This window comes from Nansenia antarctica (assembly GCF_963989245.1).
Source record: "Nansenia antarctica genome assembly, chromosome: 6".
NCBI classification, from domain to species: domain Eukaryota; kingdom Metazoa; phylum Chordata; class Actinopteri; order Argentiniformes; family Microstomatidae; genus Nansenia; species Nansenia antarctica.
Genome location: NC_137676.1, coordinates 21435291 through 21456481, shown reverse-complemented (window position 1 = coordinate 21456481; position 21191 = coordinate 21435291). Strand labels below are relative to the sequence as shown.

The 21191-nt window shown below is 43.2% G+C and overlaps 2 protein-coding genes across 2 annotated transcripts in view; one reads left to right on the top strand and one right to left on the bottom strand.

Annotated features, from left to right (window-relative positions):
• Nucleotides 1–21191, top strand: part of LOC308161334 (E3 ubiquitin-protein ligase rnf146-like) — a 200780-nt gene that overhangs the window by 63513 nt on the left and 116076 nt on the right. The gene's annotated exons all lie outside the window — the stretch shown is intronic.
• Nucleotides 5632–20758, bottom strand: LOC308159816 (very long chain fatty acid elongase 4-like; the record flags this gene model as incomplete). Its single annotated transcript, XM_080533632.1, has 6 exons — nucleotides 20674–20758; nucleotides 19720–19907; nucleotides 18473–18553; nucleotides 8116–8287; nucleotides 7328–7455; nucleotides 5632–5904 (listed from the first exon to the last, which is right to left on the bottom strand). The coding sequence occupies exons 1-6, from the start codon at nucleotides 20738–20740 to the stop codon at nucleotides 5632–5634; spliced, it is 909 nt and encodes a 302-aa protein (XP_080389758.1). The 5' UTR covers nucleotides 20741–20758.

Sequence of the window (21191 nt, the reverse complement as noted above, 5' to 3'; positions counted from 1 at the left end):
CCCTCTTATACAGGAAAGGGAACTCAGTGAGAAGTGCTAGCGTTATTTTAATTCCCAATGTATTGTTTTCTGATGTCTTTTTTAATGATTCATATGATGATGATGATAAAATTTTTTACAAACATGGCATTTTTAAAAAATGTATCTCCTGTATAAATACATTAATCAATTAAATCAAATGAATGCAACATCGTGACTCATGGGCCTAGTACAGACAGAAAGATTTACTTACTGAGGAATAGGCTACATCATACATTTGATTACAGACATTCCATAAACAGTGAATGTAGAATAATGCATATTTGTCTTACTGTATTTGTCTCCTTGCTTCTCAATGGTTCCTCCACATCTTGAGCAGTAGGCTATAGGCACACATTGTCTGAAGGAGAATATAACAACATTTTGGATTGTTTGCTGAATCCATTGCTATATTATACCTTGTTGTGGTTTAAATGTCGGTATCTCACTGCATATTATTAGATCTTAAGTACTCAAAGTGTCTCTTTGAGTCTGATTTGCAGCTTGACAGCAGCCCGTACTGTTTATGAACCTGCTAATCCAGAACTAGGGCGTGCAATGTATTCGGTGGCCATTAGAGGGCGCTGTGCACCAACATTCAGAGCCCTCTCGCTAAATATGTCTATCTGTGTCACACAGACTGGGCAGCTAAAACGCTGACTGTTTCGACCCCTTCAGCTCATTAGTCAGTGGTGGTACCTGTAATGAGATAAGTGAGCTGACCTTTCTTCAACCGTTGACTTTCAAACCAAAATCTGCTCCCCCCATCCTCCCCTCACTCCTCACTACCTAGCCTGACCCATGTGGATTTCAGGTGACTTGAAAGGTGTAAATTACATGGTGATGTCTCAATCTCGCCCCTCATTCAGAGAGGTGATTCTGCCCTAGGGAGGAGTGGCTTGTAATCAGGCAGCCATTTTAGGTCTGACTCTGTGATGGGAGTCATGTGTAGAAGGAAGGGGGATACATTGGTTTGGTGTCCATTTGTTTGCCTCTTATGTCCTGTACTACTGACACTTTATCTTGAATTATGTTTGTTTTATTATGCCTATGTCTTGTGCTGCAATGCAATGTCAGGATCTGAAGCCTAAGAATATTACTCTGTCACACATTTGTAATGTGACATAAGAAATAAACTTGAAACACTGCTGCTGGCAGGCCTCTTTTTTACTGTGCTATGGTTTGAGATATCAGAGCTCAGCTATCTGTACTATTATGATCTAGGTGTGGGGTCTCATAGTCTGTACTATTATGATCTAGGTGTGGGGTCTCATAGTCTGTACTATTATGATCTAGGTGTGGGGTCTCATAGTCTGTACTATTATGATCTAGGTGTGGGGTCTCATAGTCTGTACTATTATGATCTAGGTGTGGGGTCTCATAGTCTGTACTATTATGATCTAGGTGTGGGGTCTCATAGTCTGTACTATTATGATCTAGGTGTGGGGTCTCATAGTCTGTACTATTATGATCTAGGTGTGGGGTCTCATAGTCTGGGTTCTCATGAGAATGCTGTATATGCAAAGACGTTTCAATGTTGAAGCAAATCTTTACATGCATGGTGGATTGCTTGTAGTCTGTGTGTGGTCATGAGTGTGTGTGTGTGTGTGTGTGTGTGTAACATTTCTGAGATGTTGACACTCACTCCTCAAGTTCAAATACCCACACAAGCTCTGTCAAACTGCTACCTGTTCGATAGCGTAGCTGGTTTACATCGGCCATTTGAGGAGACGGTCACATGTGTTGGCAAGTCATGCACTGTCTGTCCTGTGTTGTCCTGTTTTTGCCTGTCTTTGCATTTGTATTTGTACTTGTTTGTTCATGTATATGTGAAAAAAGCATAAATGCACCTTCTGTAAATGCCAAAGCAAATTCCTACATGTGTCAAGCATAATGGCAATAAACGTTATCTGAATCTGAATCTGAAGTCAGTGGTCGCAAGTTCGGGACTCGGTCGAAGCAATTTGAATGGCAGGGCGACTGTTTGCAACAACTTGACGTCTGTTTCATGGACTTGCGAAGGTTGTACAAGTGTGAGTTCAGGAATAAGTATAAGTTGGCCCTAACCGCTAACAGAGTTAGCACTGATTCCCCCCCCTACCATCTGATCCTAAATCTGTGGTGTGGGTTCACAGTACTGCAGGTTGACCTGTGCTAAATGCTACTGATGGAAATCCTTGGCCTCCTGCAATCCTCTTAAGGCTGGTGGTGATCCCTCTGTGTCCCCTAGGAGGACACACACACACACACTCATCAATTCATCCTCTCTATATCTATCTTCTCCTTCACCACGTTTATCAAGGGAGGGAGGGGGTGGCAGATGAGCCGGAGCAGAGAGAGACTAGGTGAGAGGTGAAGCTTGTCGTGGTGTAGTGGGGTGCTGCCCTCTTGGGTGACGTTGGAATGTGACGTTGGAATGATGGATGTGTACAATGTGGAACGTTTTTTTTAGAAGCGGCATATCCATGTTAACAAACAAAATGTACAAATTGTACAGTATGTGAAGGCCAGTGCTCGACCAAAACACCAGATTTTAGAAAGCTTTGACCAAAACAGCACTCTCCACTCAGCGTTCTTTATGAAATTATTTATCAATCTCATTCCTTGATTGTTGATTGCTACTGATTGGTCATGGCCATTTACACTATTTAAAACTTACATCTACATACTTTACACCCTTAAGGTGGAATTGCAGAGTGTGTAAGAGATTAGTTTGTGTGTGTGTGTGTATGTGCATGTGTGTGTGAGAGAGAGAGATAATGAATAGAGGGCTGGAGACACAGTGAGAAGGAGGGATTTAGGATAGAATGGAGGGATGAAAGGATGAAAGCATGGAATTCATTCATACATTAGGGAGCGATTGGTCAGAGGGCTAAGGGGCAGTGGTGAAATTATGGAAGTGGAAAAGAAGTACAATAGAGTGAGAGAGCAGAAAGCTGCAAAAAAAGGTGCTGGAGTGAGAAAGTAGTAAGGACGTTTAGGAAGAGGGGGGAAAATCGTTGATGTCACTAAGACTTGAGTGAAAATCCTCTCCCTGTGCGTGTGTGTGTGCATGTGTGTTCATGAGGGAGCCCGTTGTACATGTGTGCTTAAGTATTATGTTTAAGAGTGTGTTCTGTATGTGTGTATGTATGCATGTGTGTGTGTCTGTGTATGTATGCATGTGTGTGTGTCTGTGTATGTATGCATGTGTGTGTGTGTGAGGGCATGGACAGTATTCGTAACTATTAGCAACCTCATGGGAGATTACAGGTGGCTTCTCTTTTCCACAGTTGACCTGAATTCATTCCAGGGTTAACAACCAATGTGACACGGAGGTAAGCTCTTTTGCAGCTAAAGCCAATTATGCCCCCAGATTAAGTCAGATCTGTCTGACCAGGCCCCAGAGTGACAGGCCTCCCTTTTCCTCTTTCACCCCCAGGAATCTTCTCCATCCCCTGGGCAGGGTATCTGGGATGAGAGGGGGATGGGATGAAGTCTAGGACAGGAGAGAAGGGAATACTAGAGGTTAGAGAGGCCGGCTAGCAATCGGAAGATTCTGGTTCTGGTTGGATCCCAGCCGCAGGAGGGAGCTGCATGTGAGCTGGTGACTGGAGGGTTGCTGGGATTTGAGGTGCATTTTGTTGTAAGAAGGTTGAATCTAATCCAAAGGGTGATTCGCCAGAGCCATACGAGGAAGTCTGGCAAACCTGGTCTGAGATGAACTAACATGTTGTGGTGGAATGTTTGGTGCTAACATAGAGGACAGTTTATGCATGAATTTTAGTCAAAGGCAAAAAAATACACTTGCACACACACACACACACACACACACACACACACCGACTGGGGTGTTGGCATCCTCTTTATTTCCATTATTCCTGCAGTCAGTAGTAGTGTGAGGATTATATAAATAAACAGAATGAAAATATTTAGTCTTTTTTTAAAAAGCTTTTTGGGATCCCGCGTCCCTTCAGGCCTACGCTGCAGTGAGGTTGTCTGAGTCGGACATCATGTTCCAGATGTACCTTAGCTACATTGCACAGCAAAAAGAAACAACAAAATCAATGCATAAAAATCCATACAATCCACAAAACATAGTACAAATTACAATGATATCCACATGTTCTCATTACCACTAAACAATCTAATGATGCCCACACAGGATTTATAAACCACCTTGCACATGTGACATGACTGGTCACTCACTCAAACTTGATATCGATACACTAGCATGAACTCAAAATAAAAATTGGTCGTTGCTACTCACACACACACACACACACACACACGCACACGCACACGCACACGCACACACACACACACACACACACAAACACAAAAGTGTGGGTGATATTGGAGCAGGTGTGGTGTTGGCGTTGTGTGTGTGTGCTCAAGCATGTGTGTGTGTGTATGTCGCACATACTGTATGTACAGTATGTCAGGCCAGGTATGTATTCCAAGGGTATCTGCCTTTGTGTCTCAGGTTGACAGAAATTGTGTCTCTTGTAAAATCAACATACTTCTTCGCTAAAACAAGTTGTTTACAGTCATTCTGAATACTGTTCCACAATAATTTACCCCCCCTCCTGTCACAAAAATACTATTTTGTATACGTTTCTGAAAGATTCTTCCACTGGAATAAATGAATCCAGAGAATCTCTTTTAAAGGTAGAGTCAGTGATATTTAAAGGTAGAGTCAGTGATATTTAAAGGTAGAGTCAGTGATATTTAAAGGTAGAGTCAGTGATATTCCGTAGCCACACGTAGCGGGGGGACATCTGCCATAGACACACAGCGCCACGCCAAGACACTCGCCGGCCTTTTATTTTTTCATGCAACATTGCCATGCTTATGTTAAATTCTAAACAATAAATACACGTTTGAATCGCTACAGTATGTATATGCAAGTTAGTTTAAAAAAAAAGAAGAAGAAAAAAAAAGAAGGTATAATTCAGAGTACAAAACGGTGGGGGGTGGGGGGGAGTTTTAGTTGAAAAAAATTGGGGACTGCAGGCCAGTAGTTTTGAGTGTTGTGGTTGAGTTGTGGTTGTGTTGTGGTTGAGTTGTGTTGTGGTTGTGTTGTGCTTGAGTTGTGGTTGTGTTGTGGTTGAGTTGTGGTTGTGTTGTGGTTGTGTTGTGGTTGTGTTGTGGTTGAGTTGTGGTTGAGTTGTGGTTGAGTTGTGTTTGTGTTGTGGTCCTGACTTCAACCAGAACACCCCTGCAGAGACACAGGGCTAATCAGTCTACATGTGAGAAGCAGCATGTTTTCCTGTATAAAATTAAATGATATGAAGACAACCAACACCACCCTTGTGTCCCCCTGTCACTAACCAAACCCACTGATACACACACACACACACACACACACACACACACACACACCCAGCAACCCAACACACACACACACACACACGCGCGCACACACACACACACACACACCCACTGCTACTCCTCCACCTGTACAAGTTGGTCACAAATTACATCCTTAAAGACATTCTACAGAGGTGTGTTTAACTGATCTTTGACATTTGAACCTTCACCTTCGACCCTCCCTCCTTCCCTCGCTCTTTCACCCCACTGTCCTCCTGTTGTTTGTAGAGAGGCTCTCTCTCGCCTTCTCCTCCTCCTCCTTCACTCCCTCTTTGCCCTCCCTTTCCTCTGCTTCTTCCCGTTCTCCTCCACCTCCTCCATCTTGTTGTAGCCGTTGGTTGCCGTGGAGACGCCGTTGGTGACAGGCTTGGAGCCCTTGTGTGGCTTGCGGCGGTAGGTCTGGTAGTAGAAGTTGCCGAATAGGATGATGAAGGTGACGGCGTAGCCAATCAGGGCCCACTGCATCCAGGCAGGGAAGGCACAGCCCGTGTAGAGGGAGTGGCCAGCGTGGCCGATGGTCACGTGGAACTGGATCTGGGACACACACAGAACGCATGCTTGGTTGACATCACTGAACTAATTCTATTTGTTTTTTTTGTGTTGTTTTTTTTACAGTATTTGAGGATTTCTAATAAAGTACTATTTTGACCCAGATCTGCTCAGTTCAGAGATGCGTATATAGCAAATAATTGTAACATCGTGGTAACACCTTTCCTTAAAGGGATTGCACCCAATTGAGAAAATCACATAGCCTACTGGTTGTGTATTGTTTATCTGGGCACTAAACGCTAACTATTGGAATTTTGATCAATTTCAGTCGCTAACAGTTAGCACTTTGTGACCAGCGCCCAGTGATTTTGTCATTTGGGTGAACTATCGCTTTAACTCACTAACTGCCAAAGGAACACTAGAGTGCCAAGTGTTTTATGTGGTATTTACCTAGCATTTGATTGGCTACAAAAGGGAGCATCATTATTTATGCATTTCTGGTGAATAAAGGCACCCATGGCACAGTTAAAGCATACAGTTATAATGTATTCATGCATTTAAATACGTTTATGTTATAAGCATGTATGACTATAATGTATTATATTAATTTTCGTTGTTTGGTACCTGTACTGTAGCAATGACAATAAAGTCCATTCATTCATTCATTCATTCATTAACTCATTATGTTCCTATTATAGGGTGTTACCAAAAGTGTTACCAAAGAGGTCATACTATTGTGACCCAGGTCTGCTCAATTCAGAGATGTACATACGCTAGCTACAGTGCCTAAGGCCCCAGCCACACTAGTCCATCAGAAAACGGATAAAAACATTGAAGGATTTAGGCATGACTTCTTTTTACACAACCTGGCAACTGAACAATGTAACCTAGCAACTTAATACTAAACCTAATTGGTTTCTAATTGGCTAAACAAACAGACAGACTGTGGTAAATGTAACTCCTTCAAACACGAACAGACCCTTGTCATCTCTACTGTCCATCAGCGGACGGACGACCCCCATAGAGAAACCATCGTCTCAATCCTTGCTTAATGGATACAACAGGCTAAATAGATAGATAGGTACTTTATTGATCCCTGAGGGGAAATTAAGGAATAGTGTGTAACTAACACTATAGTGTAACTATAAACTAACGATTAACTATTAACTAACACTATAGTGCGTAACACTGCAAAAAGTAAATATAAGTAAGGTGAAATATCTTAAATCGAGGCTTAAATATATGCTTGTTTTTTTTGTCAGACTAGTTTTAAGGTAACTGTAACTTGTTTAAAAAAAAAATATTGGCAAATGAAATGTTCCTGTTCTGTTGGCAGATAATTTTGCTTATTTTAAGTAAACTTTCCCCCATTTTAATGGGGTTTTTTTCTTCTTGTTTTTGAGAGCTGACTGTTTGCAGTGCAGGTCTTAAATAGCTGTACAGCCTCAGCATTCGGGGAGAGTCTTACCATCTGGATAATGGTCAGGTATTTCTTCCACCACAGGTATTTCTGGATCCCGGGGCCGAAGGCAGCCAAGCCATAGTACCCGTACATCAGGACGTGGATAGATGCGTTGATGCCTGCGCCGAAGAAGGCTGTGGCGGAAGTGGGGTGGGGTGGGGGGGGGGGTTAAGGGATAAATGGAGGTGAAAGGGGATTCAGTTCAGGCTGCTTTGAAATGGCAGCATGTGTCCTGTCATGACTGTTGTCTGGGGACCAGTGTCCCAGGGCAGAGGGAGGGGAGGGGGGCTAGCTTGCAACATTGTACAAAACCTGAAGGGAAAACGGAATTCTTTGCCCAACCGAGGTATTTGACTGGTTTGACGTGTTGCGAGGCGTCACTCGTTTCCCACCCCTTGATGGCTACTTCCTGCCAAGGATTTCCTTAGGCTTTCCATACTAGGTCTCAACGAGGTTAATGATTCTCCATGACTCCCTTCCCCATACCTTCCTCGGGGTCTTATGTGTTATGACTTAATGAGATGATTTGGTATAAGCCCACCCCAAACTTGATCCACAGCCTCTCTTGCTCTCATTCTCATTCTCTCTCTCTCTCTTACACACGCACACATACATGCACACGCACACATACATGCACATGCACACGCACACATACATGCACACACACACACACACACACACACACCAATACACATGCACGCACACATACATGCACACGCACGCACTCACACACACACACACACACACACACACACACACACACACCAAACCCCCCCCTCCCCCCATGTACTTACACTGTCCTCCGGGCACCCACTTGATCCCGATCCACCAGAGGATGAACATGGTGCAGTGGTGGTAGACGTGCAGGAAGCTGACCTGGTTGTCCTTCTTCCTCAGGATGAAGAAGACCGTGTCCAGATACTCCACTCCCTTGGAGATGTAGTACCACCACAGGGCTGAGGCTATCTGTGGACGGGAGGAGGGAGAGAGTGAGCCGTCTCTCAAGCATCTGCACCATGGCATCTTTGCTGCATCTTGTTATTCAAAGGCTAGACCCAATCTCCCCAATTGCCAGTGAGGTTTTCCGGGTAGCTTATGCAAATACAGACCCACAGACACATATAGACCCACAGAAAAAAACACACAGAGACACTTAGGTCATGCCTAAACTCTCATACTGAAACCTTTTTACTGTACCTATCACTATCATACTGTACCTATCACTAGGTACCTATCACTTCTCATATTTTATATCATGTTTTATCACTTTTCGCACTTCTGGTTAGATGCTTAACTGCATTTCGTCGTCTGGTACTCTGCAATGACAATAAAGTTGAATCTAATCTAATCTAATCTAATTTAGTAGGCGCTTTTAATATGCATGTTTTGCAGTGTGCAAACATGTAGCATGTGTACAATGCCAGGATGTACATACTAGATTGAAGATGATGCCTTTCCATGTGGTAGGAGTTTACTGCACACTATTCAGGAAGTCCTTTCTGATTTTACTCCCACAATTGCCTCACACAACCTGCAATTTATTGTTCTTATTTTTTGCTTATCTTATGTCCTATGCACCAAAATAGTGAAAATACCACCGCTCATCCGTGATCAGATTTAGCTGAGGTGCTGGAGCTGAAGAGTATCAAATAGAGTGCAAAAAAGCTGAATCCTGCACATTGTCCTATGCACCAACCTCACCAAGGCAATTTCCTGTTTGTGCAAATTTGCTTGACCAAATAAAAGAATCCTGATTCAGATTCTGACTCAATTCAATGGAGCAGGCAGTAGCAAAATTGAACCAATTACCATGAACAACGAATAACTGTTTCTCAGTATGAATGAGGTGTAGTATGTTTAAATGTGTTGCTTACTGCATCCATTTTACTCAACAATATGCTGTAATAAGCATGTGGTATGGTGAGTATCTAGTAGATACCTTTCATAATCAGTAGGCAGCAGTGGTGTAGTCTACGTGATACGCAGGACTACGGCGTATACCCACTAGGAAAGGACAAGGATTTGCGTATACCCACTTAAAAATGCGCGAGGATACGTAACGGCGTTTTGTGACAGAACTTTCACACTTTTATTCATAAAATTCACCCCGTCTGTGTTACGAAGCACTTACTTCGAACTTTCGGACATGTTTGTTATCACATAACCAGTCGTTCAGAATGCTCTGAGTATTTCCCCTACAATTGCCTTGGGGTGGGCGGGCCAGACCTACCTCCATATTTCGCTTCGTGCTGTGCCAGCGCTGGAGAATGTTTTGGTTTTGTTTTGTTTTTGCGTGAGTGTGCGCGTGCGACGCGAGAGAGTTTTTGCAGGGTGAAAGCTCTGCAGAAGAAAGTAAGCAAGTTGAAACGTTAGCAAATATAAATTACTGTGTTCTGACAGAGAAAGTTGGTTCAAATGAGTCGTTATTATTGTGACTAGAAAGTGTCTGATTATAGTTTCATGGTGTGAATAATAGTGTCAAAGAACTAGCAAGCGAGCTAGCTAGCTCAGAGGTGATTAGATGAGCTAAGGCCCTTGCACACATGCCAGCTAAAGAGCTAACTGGATGCACTTCATTATTTTACTTAAAGTAGATATACAATCTTTCTTATTCTGCTAGAATTGGGCTTTATGGTAATACCATAATGGTATATTTACAGTATAAATAGAAGCATTGGAACACACATTATAGTAGAAGCATTGGAACAAACCCTCACTCATTGGAATTGTCTGTTTTTTGTAGTTGGACATACGATTTTCTTACAGGTGAGAGAGTAAGTAAAGACAGTATCTGACTGCATTGCCCACAGCAACCCAATATTCAATTAGAATGATGTTATTATTTGATATGAATTCAATGTATACCTCTTATTAAATGATAAATACTCCGGTTGTTATATTTGCCTTTTGGTTGACAGCAAAAGAGGGAGAGAGGAGGATAGAGAGGGTGAGAATGAGAGGGAGCAGGATGGTGTCGGCACACCAGAGAGAGAGCAAGAACCAGGTGAGAAAGTGGACATGTAGTCAAGACCACATAAGTAGCCTTGAGAACCGATGGTTCTCGAGCCTAACGGCCCTTAAGGGGCAGGAGCCTATCTCCTGTTTCTGTAGCGTGAAGCAGCTTGATGTACAAGTACAGTCCATGCCACCCCCCCAAGGCAGCAAAGACTGGTGTAGATGCATACTGTATGCATAAGTGAGTGTGGTGGTGCTTATGGGGTGTCGCTACGGGACAGGTGTCGCTCTGACTGGGAGGGCAAAATCACAGTATACCCACTAGAAAAAAATAGACTACACCACTGGTAGGCAGTATGAGCTTTGGACATGGCCATACACATATACTCGCGCGTGCACGCACGCACGCACGCACGCACGCACACACACACAGACACACACACACACACCATTGTGATACCATTCCTCATTCCATTCCATGCATTACAATGTGCCTGTTCTCTTCTACGTCCACAGACACAGACAGACAGACAGACAGACACAGAAACAGACACAGACACAGACACAGACACAGACACACACACACACACACACACACATACATCGAATATTCTAGAATGCAGCAGCAGATGCATACATTTGGTATCTGGTCAGTACCCAGTTTTAGGCCATGGGGCGCACACGCACACGCACACACACACACGCACACACACACACACACACACACACACACACACACACACACACACACACAGAGAAGAATCACTGCGGGCAGGAGGGTTTATTTAGGTTCATGATGTTGTATGTTTAAAGCCGGGTACACACATAAAGATTATCTGGCCGATTTTGGCCCGATTTTCCCCCTTCCGACCAAAGACAGAAAACGCCCGATTATCAGATGGCTCTTAACATTTTCCTATAACAAAATCCTGTGGTGTGAGGTGTGTTAAGAGTCAATCTCTCCCGACAACCTGCTCGGAAAATGGGCGTGGCCGGCAATCGTAAATGTCAAATGTGTTCAATACTTACGACCAGAAATCCTAGGGTTGCCAGATTTTTTGGTGGAATTAGCGGTTTTAGACTGTGGTTAGGGTGTAAAATGTCATTCCCATCTGGAAACCCTGCTCGCGAGTCCAACTATGACGTGGATGGAATGTAGCCAATCAAGAAGCGAGCTGACTTCTTCTTTTTGTTATTCGGCACTATTCACGCGAGATTTCTGGCGTGGGGAACGAGACTCGAGAGAGTCTGGAGTCTGTCGTAATGATAATCTTTATGTCTGTGGGGTGCTGAAATGGGAAAATCGGCGCACACCACACACAATACGATCAAGGCTGTTCAATCCAAGATTTTTTATCTTCATGGGTGGGGTCTCTCTCAGATAAGAAATCGGTTAAGATTTTGAAAATCCTTATGTGTGTACCCCGCTTTAGGGTTTGTTTTGTTTTTTGTAGTTGTTTTGTTTGGGGTTTATTTGGGAATTATGGGTTTAGTTTAGGATTAAGTTGTTGTTAGGTAGAAGATAGTTTAGATTAGTTAATATCACAGGGTGGTGAGTAATATTGTTTCCTCCTTTGACTTTTTTTTCTTATAGCACCACTTAGAAGGTTAGCTTAATAGACCTATTTAATGCTATCTTGGCGATTTTCGGATGTCTGAAAACGACAGAAAACGCCCGGTTATCAGATGGATCTTAACATTTTCCTATAACAAAATCCTGGGATGTGAGGTGTGTTAAGAGTCAATTTTCTTCAATTGTCAATCAACTCTCCCGACAACCTGCTCCGGAAAATGGGCGTGGCCGGCAATCCTAAATGTGAAATGTGTTCAATACTTAGGACGAGAAAACATAGGGTTGCCAGATTGTTTGGTGAAATTAGCGGTTTTAGACTGTGGTTAGGGTGGAAAATGTAAATCACACCTGGCACCCTGCTCGCGAGTCCAATTGTGACGTGGAATGGAATGTATCCGATCAAGAAGCTAGCTGACACTAATAAATAATAGGGCACCAAAGCATGACAACGAATACGACGTAATCATGACTACCGCGAACATCTTTATGTCTGTGGGGTGCTGAAATGGGGAAATTGGCGCACACCACACACAACACGATCAAGGCTGTTCAAATCCAAGATTTTGTTTCTTCATGTGTGGGGTCTGTCTCAGATAAGATTGCTGTTAAGATTTTGAAATTCCTTATGTGTGTACCCCGCTTTAGTCTTTTTCCACCGCCCTGTGTTTGGTTAGGTTAGTATTATGTTAGGCAGGATTGTATTATGGGTGTGTATTTGTAGTGGCCCACTAGTGTTTTTGTAAAAATAAAAAAACTTTTGTATTGGCACCCTGCGACTCTGTCTCTCTCTGAAGTGGCATTCTTATGTTTATGAATTTGTGGCAGCACTTTGTTTATGACGTCTGACACTGACCAAAGATGACATCCACTCTATAACAGGGTCAACTTTGACCTCAGGGGATCAGCCTTTGAGTCTACTTCAAGGTTCTCAGGCTACATACTACATATGCTGTATACTACGTACACCTATACTGTGTCTCCTCAAATTTCTACTTCCCCCTTGTACGTACTGTTTCTCCAGTGTAAAAAACAAACAAACACTTTCTTCTATCACAACGACTGCCAATGGCCCCTGGCCTGAGCTAGATTACTCTTACTGCTACAACTGGTGAATTGATGATTCACTTGCTTAGTCAAATGTATCGACTGTAAGTCGCTTTGAAATAAGGCGTCTGCTAAATGCCAAAAATGTAAATGCCCCTTCCAGGTACGGTAGATTAGTCCATGTCCTGTCTGGGTACCCTGGCCAGAAACAACCCCTAGGCCGTAGACTGGGAGAGAAAGACCCTGTCTTGAAACAAGCCAACTGTGATGCCTGTGTAAATCTAGAAGGATTGGATAGGCATCAGCAATAGTCCACCTGGATGGAGTAAGGCAGCAAGGTGGAGATACTACCATCTTCAGTGTGCGGGCCGCCACGAATGAATTTCTTCCGCCACTAATTGATTCAGACAGTCCACTTTGATTCAGGCTGCGCAGAAAGGCAGCGAGTTATTATGACCGGAGAACAGAAAAAAAGCAGATTGAAGCTAGATATAGGCCGCTTCCAGACCTACATTTCGTTACGATTTAGGGCGTAGTTAGTTACAATATGTTACAATGTTGCAATTAACCTCGTCGTTTGTGTTCGCAATGCAATCGAGACTGAATCGCTCTCAACAGGCGCGCGGCGACACGCTTTCAAAACAGTTTTGTGATTGGTCCGAATTTAGCGGGACATTTGGATTTCTCTCTTCGCCCGTGCCTTTAATCCCGTATGCGCATCCTAATCGAAAATGCACGACTGTGGGTTATTGCATTTACTGCTGTTCTCTGGTTCATGTTCTTATACCAGTGCTCAGTATAGAGTATTTTAAATGAACATTCGTAATATAGTCTCTGATGTTCATGGTCAATTAAATCAGCCTATTTTGTGAAACAAATAATGTTCCCGCTAATGGGTTAACCGAACATTCTCGCACCTAACGTGCAAGCACCTAGCTTCGAACTATTCAAAAATAATCTATTGCCTCTAAAATCACCACGAACAGAACGGCGGAGGTACGGGTAAGCAGGGCTCATGTTGGTGTCCTCAAAGGTAAGAGTTGGTTTTCTTTAACTCAGCTGATGCATTACCTTGCTGTTGTTGTTTACCGAATGCTCCATCTGACTGTCACACTGTGATTTTACTTGTGTAAACAGTTAATGAGTAACGTTAGCCGGTTTTGTGCGTGTACTCTCATGTAGGCCTACTTCGTATTGATCTTTCTGTGTGTGTGTGTGTCATGCGCGTTCCGCATGTTCCGCTGCAGCTGTAGGATATATTGGTATTTGATCACCTTCTATATAAAATCACCTGCTCGGCTTTAATGACTTAACCGCTATTTAAGAAATTATAATTGTTGCCACCCTCTAGTTTTTGGTGAAATTACGTCTTTGTTTTGAGCGCCAGTGCGCGTTTTATGCGCTATGCGCGCGAAAAGTTAGCGCTACGCCACTAATGTGAAAAATCCTGGAGGAAACACTGATCTTGGTTAACCCCATCCAGTAAGGAAGCAAGGTGGAGATCCTACCATCTTGGTTAACCCCATCCAGTTCTTTCAGATCTACACACAGGTGTCTTGTGCCAACAGAAGAAGAAAAAAGAGACAAATCTGCCCATCCAACCTATCAGCTGACGGTGTCAAAGAAACAAGGGAACGTCCACAACTCTGGTCTGTTCCCATTGTGACGTTGTCTGTTTTGTGTGTCTGAAGAAATCCCACTTCCCACTGCTGACCAGCTCAGTGACCTTGCAGTCAGAGTGTCCGTCCTGAGATCGGGAGGTTGTGAGTTCGATCCCTGGCCGATTCATACCAAAGATTATAAAAATGCTACCTGATGCCTCCCTGCTTGGCACTCAGCATTAAGGGTTGTATTGGGGGTAAGACCCTGCGACATACCAGCGTCATGTCCCGGGGGTGTACTTGTATATCAAGCCGCCTCACGCTACTGAAACATGAGATAGGCTCTTGCCGCCTATGGGCCATTAGGGGCTTACTTACTACTACTGCTGTCAGGACTGCAGAGTCACTCCCTATGTTCTACTGAAGACCCATCCCTTCAGGCTACACCTTAACTGTCCCTCGGGAAGACCGTGAATACCCATCTCTTCCGGCTACACCTTAACTGTCCCTCCTGAAGGCCCATCCCTTCAGGCTACCAGCCCCCTGTACAGTTTCTCTACTGAATGTTTTTTTTAAATAAATAAATAAATAATTCTTGATTCTGAATGAATTCTTAATTCTTCCTTCTTCTAGCATTATGACTGCCAATGGCCCCCGGCCGGAACATAGATTACTTTTTCCTGCTATGACCGATGGATAGCTGATTCACATACTTGGACAAATGTATTTGTTGTAAGTAACTTTGGTTAAAGGCGTCTGCTAAATGAAATGTAAATGTAAAACATGTAAATCACCATGGGATCATACCAGAGTGGCGGATATTCCTTCCTGTCTTGTGCCTTGTGAAAACAAGGTTCTACCTAAAACCACAACAACAGTTCTTCAAAGGGTTGTCGCTGAAGAGTGAAGGGGCAAGAGGTTGATTTCTGGACAGAGTCCAGGTAAGACGGTACATGGATGGTCTAGGGATCTGACTTCAGAGGCTGGGGGGTCAAACATTTGCTGACCAAGGCCGGTGTTGGGACAAATGTGTGTCTTGGCCGGCGGTGGCTATGGGCAGGGGTGGGTGACGGGTGTGTTGCCTCGCCGGTGAGTGACACGATCTTTGGGAATCGCATCGCCGGCCTTGTTATCACCCGCCCACCAATCAAGGTGCAGGCTGTGGTGCAAGGCCTGTTGTTGACCCTCCTCTCTTCTCACACTTAAGGAAATGTCAGGGACTTCCTTCATGGAAATGTTGGTGTACGTGATGGATGTAATACTGTATCTAATATTCTAGAATGCAGCCGCAAATGCATACATTTGGTATTTGGTCTGTTTTAGCCAAAGGTCATGGGAGGCGCACACACACACACACACACACAGACACACACACACTGCCACTCTGTTGAGCACATTGCCATAACACATCCCTTGTCAAGAGGCCCACTAGAACAGTATGCAGCAGGCCACACACTCTCTCTCTCACACACACACACACACACACACACACACACACACACACAAACTCACAACCAATGTTCCATTGTGTCCTGAGTGTCTATCTTATCCATCAGGGTGGGCGGGGACAAGGGAGGGGCATTGTGGTGGTGAGATCTGATAACCCCACCTTTTATACTAAAGCCACACCCCTTCTGCCCTGGAATCACCACAGATCAACAACTCTGTTATGTCAGTCTTCTCCTATTTCTCTCGCTTTCGCTCTCTCTCTCTCCCTCACACACACACACACACACACACACACCACACACACACTCACAGTGATCGTCTTAACGCAACAATAGGATTATGACGCTGCTTAGATGTACTCAGTAAAGACACTTCTACACTGTGTAAGTATACGGGAAGCTATAAGGCTACATGGTACTGTACAACCTAAGAGGCCCCCTCTACATGGATCCTGACTCCTCTGGCTTCACCAAGCCTTCATAAACCCTCCATAAGGTGACATAAACACTTCATAGATCATTCATAAACTATAATTATCTCAACCATACAGGTACTATGATAGTGTCATACCATGATAGCCACCTAATCACCCCTGAATCCTATTTGGCATGATTCACTTCTCACCACCGCTCCACTGTGGTAGCTGATGTGTGGTGAGCTTTCTGGTGCAACATGGCTGCCGTGTCTTTGCCCATTTTTGACATTTCATTTTTGGCATTTAGCAGACGCTTTTATCCAAAGCGACTTACAACAAATGCATTTGTCTAAGTAAGTGGATCATCTAACCATCAGTCATTGCAAGAAAAGGAATCTCTGTTCGGGCCAGGGGACATTGGCAGTCATAATGCTAGAAGAAGGAAGAATTACGTTTTTAAAGGTTAAATATACAGTAATAATAATAACAATAGCAATAATAACAATAACAATAATAATAATAATAATAATAATAGTTTTATTTGCCATGCAATCAACTTGTCAGCCATAGTCGGTGCCCCTGGAGCACTTAGGGTTAAGTGCCTTGCTCAAGGGCACATGCAGCTCCCTCCTGAGGCAGGGATCAAACCAACAACCTTCCGATTGCTAGTTGGCCTCTCTAACCTCTAGGCTACTGCCGGTAGAGAAACACACTGTTAGTGGATGAGGTGGAGTTCACCCCATACATACGCTATGAGTGTCTCCAAAAAGTCCTACATATAAATCCAATCAATTCTACTCAATTGTGATGGCAAAACAGGATTGGGTGAGTAATCCCCACTACAACCTAGCTAACACTACTACAACCTAGCTAACACTACTTTACATTGTTACCTAGCTAACACTACTTTACATTGTTACCTAGCTATCACTACTTTACATTGTTACCTAGCTATCACTACTTTACATTGTTACCTAGCTAACACTACTTTACATTGTTACCTAACACGACTTTACATTGTTACCTAGCTAACACTACTTTACATTGTTACCTAGCTAACACTACTTTACATTGTTACCTAACACTACTTTACATTGTTACCTAGCTAACACTACTTTACATTGTTACCTAGCTATCACTACTTTACATTGTTACCTAGCTAACACTACTTTACATTGTTACCTAGCTAACACTACTTTACATTGTTACCTAACACGACTTTACATTGTTACCTAGCTAACACTACTTTACATTGTTACCTAGCTATCACTACTTTACATTGTTACCTAGCTAACACTACTTTACATTGTTACCTAGCTAACACTACTTTACATTGCTACCTAGCTATCACTACTTTACATTGCTACCTAGCTATCACTACTTTACATTGTTACCTAGCTATCACTACTTTACATTGTTACCTAGCTAACACTACTTTACATTGTTACCTAACACGACTTTACATTGTTACCTAGCTAACACTACTTTACATTGTTACCTAGCTAACACTACTTTACATTGTTACCTAGCTAACACTACTTTACATTGTTACCTAACACTACTTTACATTGTTACCTAGCTATCACTACTTTACATTGTTACCTAGCTAACACTACTTTACATTGTTACCTAGCTAACACTACTTTACATTGTTACCTAGCTAACACTACTTTACATTGTTACCTAGCTAACACTACTTTACATTGTTACCTAACACTACTTTACATTGTTACCTAGCTAACACTACTTTACATTGTTAGCAGGCTCACAAAACAATCTGTGTATTGCATTGTAATATGTTGGCTTGACTAGCGAGTGTGTCATTGATTTTCAACAACATTTACATTTATTTACATTCTTCAGAATAAAAGTCTGAACATTTGGATTGGTTGCCGACTTGTTCCGCCCTTCACCAGCTGCTGTCACAATTATCAACAATTATGGCTTGGTTTATGATCAGAGTGACAGAATGGCCAGGGGGATATTCCATCAACGTCCCTAGAGAAAAATCTAGGCTTATTTTGGTAAATCCTGCGAGATTTATGAAAATAAGCCTGGATTTTCCTTTAGCGACATTGACGGAATACAGAGTATTGCCTGTAGTGTGTACTCACCCTGACTTCGTTGACGTCGTCAGAGTAGCTGACGGGCTGACAGAGGTAGTTGTACCCGGCTGCTCTGGAGCCCAACAGGAGCTGAGGACAAGAGGCATGATAAGGTTCATTGAGGGCCCAATTCCATTTCAATGCCTAGCCCCTTACCCCGGACCCTTCCTCCATAGTGGTCACAGATTCAAAAGAACTGGGTAGGTATTAGGGGTGCAACGGTTCTCGGTTTTATTATGGACGATACGGTTCGCGTTCCACGGTTCAATACACTAGTGAACCGTGGTGGTTTTCGGTTTATGCTGCGTTTCATTCAAAGTGGAGTTGGTCTGGAACGCAGTTGCTTCTTGCTCAAATGTTTGTTCATGGCGAGCAGAGTTGAGAACATGGCAACAGTTTGAGGAAGCCCTGGACTGCTACAAATCTGCATTGTGGGGTCATTCATTCTGGTTTTGGTATTGAAACAGCGATGAGGGAACGAAAACAGTGAACAGAAACGCGTGTCGCAGAAATGCTTCACGCGTGTCGTATACTGTATATATGCGCTTAAAATGCGCATAATGGGTATATGGGCTACAGCTGGTACAGCGTCATGGCTAAAGTGCATTTTTACTTTAATTTCTTCCTCTCCTATTATATACTAGTTGCTACCATTGTAGCGATGTGCTTTGTTAGCCGCTAGCCTGTAGCAGCGTTTGCTTCCGTTTCAATTACAGTCAGTTTAACCCTATATGTGCCTGACGTCTAACAACATTCAAATGACTAACTTCGTCATCTTTTTTCGGATTTCAATGTATGACACATCATTTGAACGCTTATGATCTGTAGTTCCAATCAACAACAAGTCACATTTGAAAGTGTTTATGTAATTTTATTTACATTTGAAAGTGTTTATGTATTTTTTTTTACATTTGAAAATGTTTTTTGTTTATATATATTTATATTATACAATACCAGTCATATTCTGGAATGTGTCTAAATGTTAAAGTTCCCTAAGTATAATAAAAATAAAGTAGAGTAACAGTTTGTAAATAAACAGTAGCATTTAAAAAAATTAATAAAAAAAAACACGTACCGAAACTGAACCGAAACCGTGAACCAAAAACCAAGGTTCATACCGAACCGTGGGCCAACTAAACCATTGCACCCCTAGTAGGTATCCGTCCGATTGGTAAGTGGAGCTTCTGCACATTGCTTTGTGGACATTGAGGGGGAAGGAGCTATGGGAGAGTAGGAACCAAAATGTCCACCCATACCTCTTTGGCGATGTAGTAGTTGAGGGCGACCATGCTGAAGTTGTAGACTATGAGGGTTTTCCTGAGCTGAAAGGGCTGGCGGGTCTGCATGTACCTGGGCCCTGCCCACAGGAAGAGCAGGTAGAGGCAGCTGATGGCCAGCGTGGGCAGGGGCGACGCCATCATTGGCCATGTCTCCACCCGCTTGTCTGGGAGACAGGAGAGGACAGGGGAGGAGAGGGTTAATGTCTGGGAGACAGACGAGGACAGGGGAGGAGAGGGTTAATGTCTGGGAGACAGGGGAGGACAGGGTTAATGTCTGAGAGACAGGGGAAGACAGGGTTAATGTCTGAGAGACAGGAGAGGAGAGGGTTAATGTCTGAGAGACAGGGGAGGAGAGGGTTAATGTCTGGGAGACAGGGGAGGAGAGGGTTAATGTCTGGGAGACAGGGGAGGAGAGGGTTAATGTCTGGGAGACAGGGGAGGATAGGGGAGGAGAGGGTTAATGCAAGTGGCAGGTCAGGTGACAAGACACAGATGGACAGAGACGTACACACACACACACACGCACGCGCTCACACACACAAACAAACACACACATACACACACACACACGAGCACACACTCACACACTCACACACTCAAACACACACACACACACACACACACACACACACACACACACACACACACACACACATCAAGGGTGCAAGGATCAGTGTTCAGACCAGGTTCATGTGGGGGGGTGTACAAAGGAAAATAGTTGAGTGAACAAGTTATTGGTGTTCTACTGTATATATATATATAAAATGTGTTAAAATGCTTTAATTTCAGCATTCAATTTGTCTCTGGACCCACCAGATCTCCTTCCGTGAAGTAATCCCATGTTCATTACCACTGTACATAAGGAGCTTTAGTGAGAGTGAGACACATGCATGCAACTCCCCTGACACTAGCTGAGAGATCACAGCTTACCGGCTATAGTAAGGCTCCATCTGTAGAACTCCACCGAGTCATTCATAAAGTGAGTTATAGTGTCCATGGCTCTGACTTTGGTCCTGATTATGCTGCAGACAGAGACAGAGAGACGGGACAGAGAGACGGGACAGAGAGACGGGATAGAATCACAATCACAATCAAGTTTATTGTTACATCCCATTATGTATAAGAGAGTAAGATTCGTAGGCTTCAGTTCCTCATTGCAGCAACAAGAGAAAATGGCAATAGATATATATATATATATATATTAAAAAGAAAAGAAAAAAAAGACAAGAGACAATAGAGTGGTATAATAATAGAAATAATAAATAATAGAAATACGTAGCAAGAGTATCGCAATGAAGTACAAAATGCAACGTACAGTCGATATATACAGTGCAGACCTCAGCTAAAAAGGCTAGTTTGGCCAACTCATGGTGTTGAGCTTTGACGGGCACCACATTGGTGCCAAATATGACTCAGAGAGATTTCTTTGGGTGTTTTTTTAATATCTA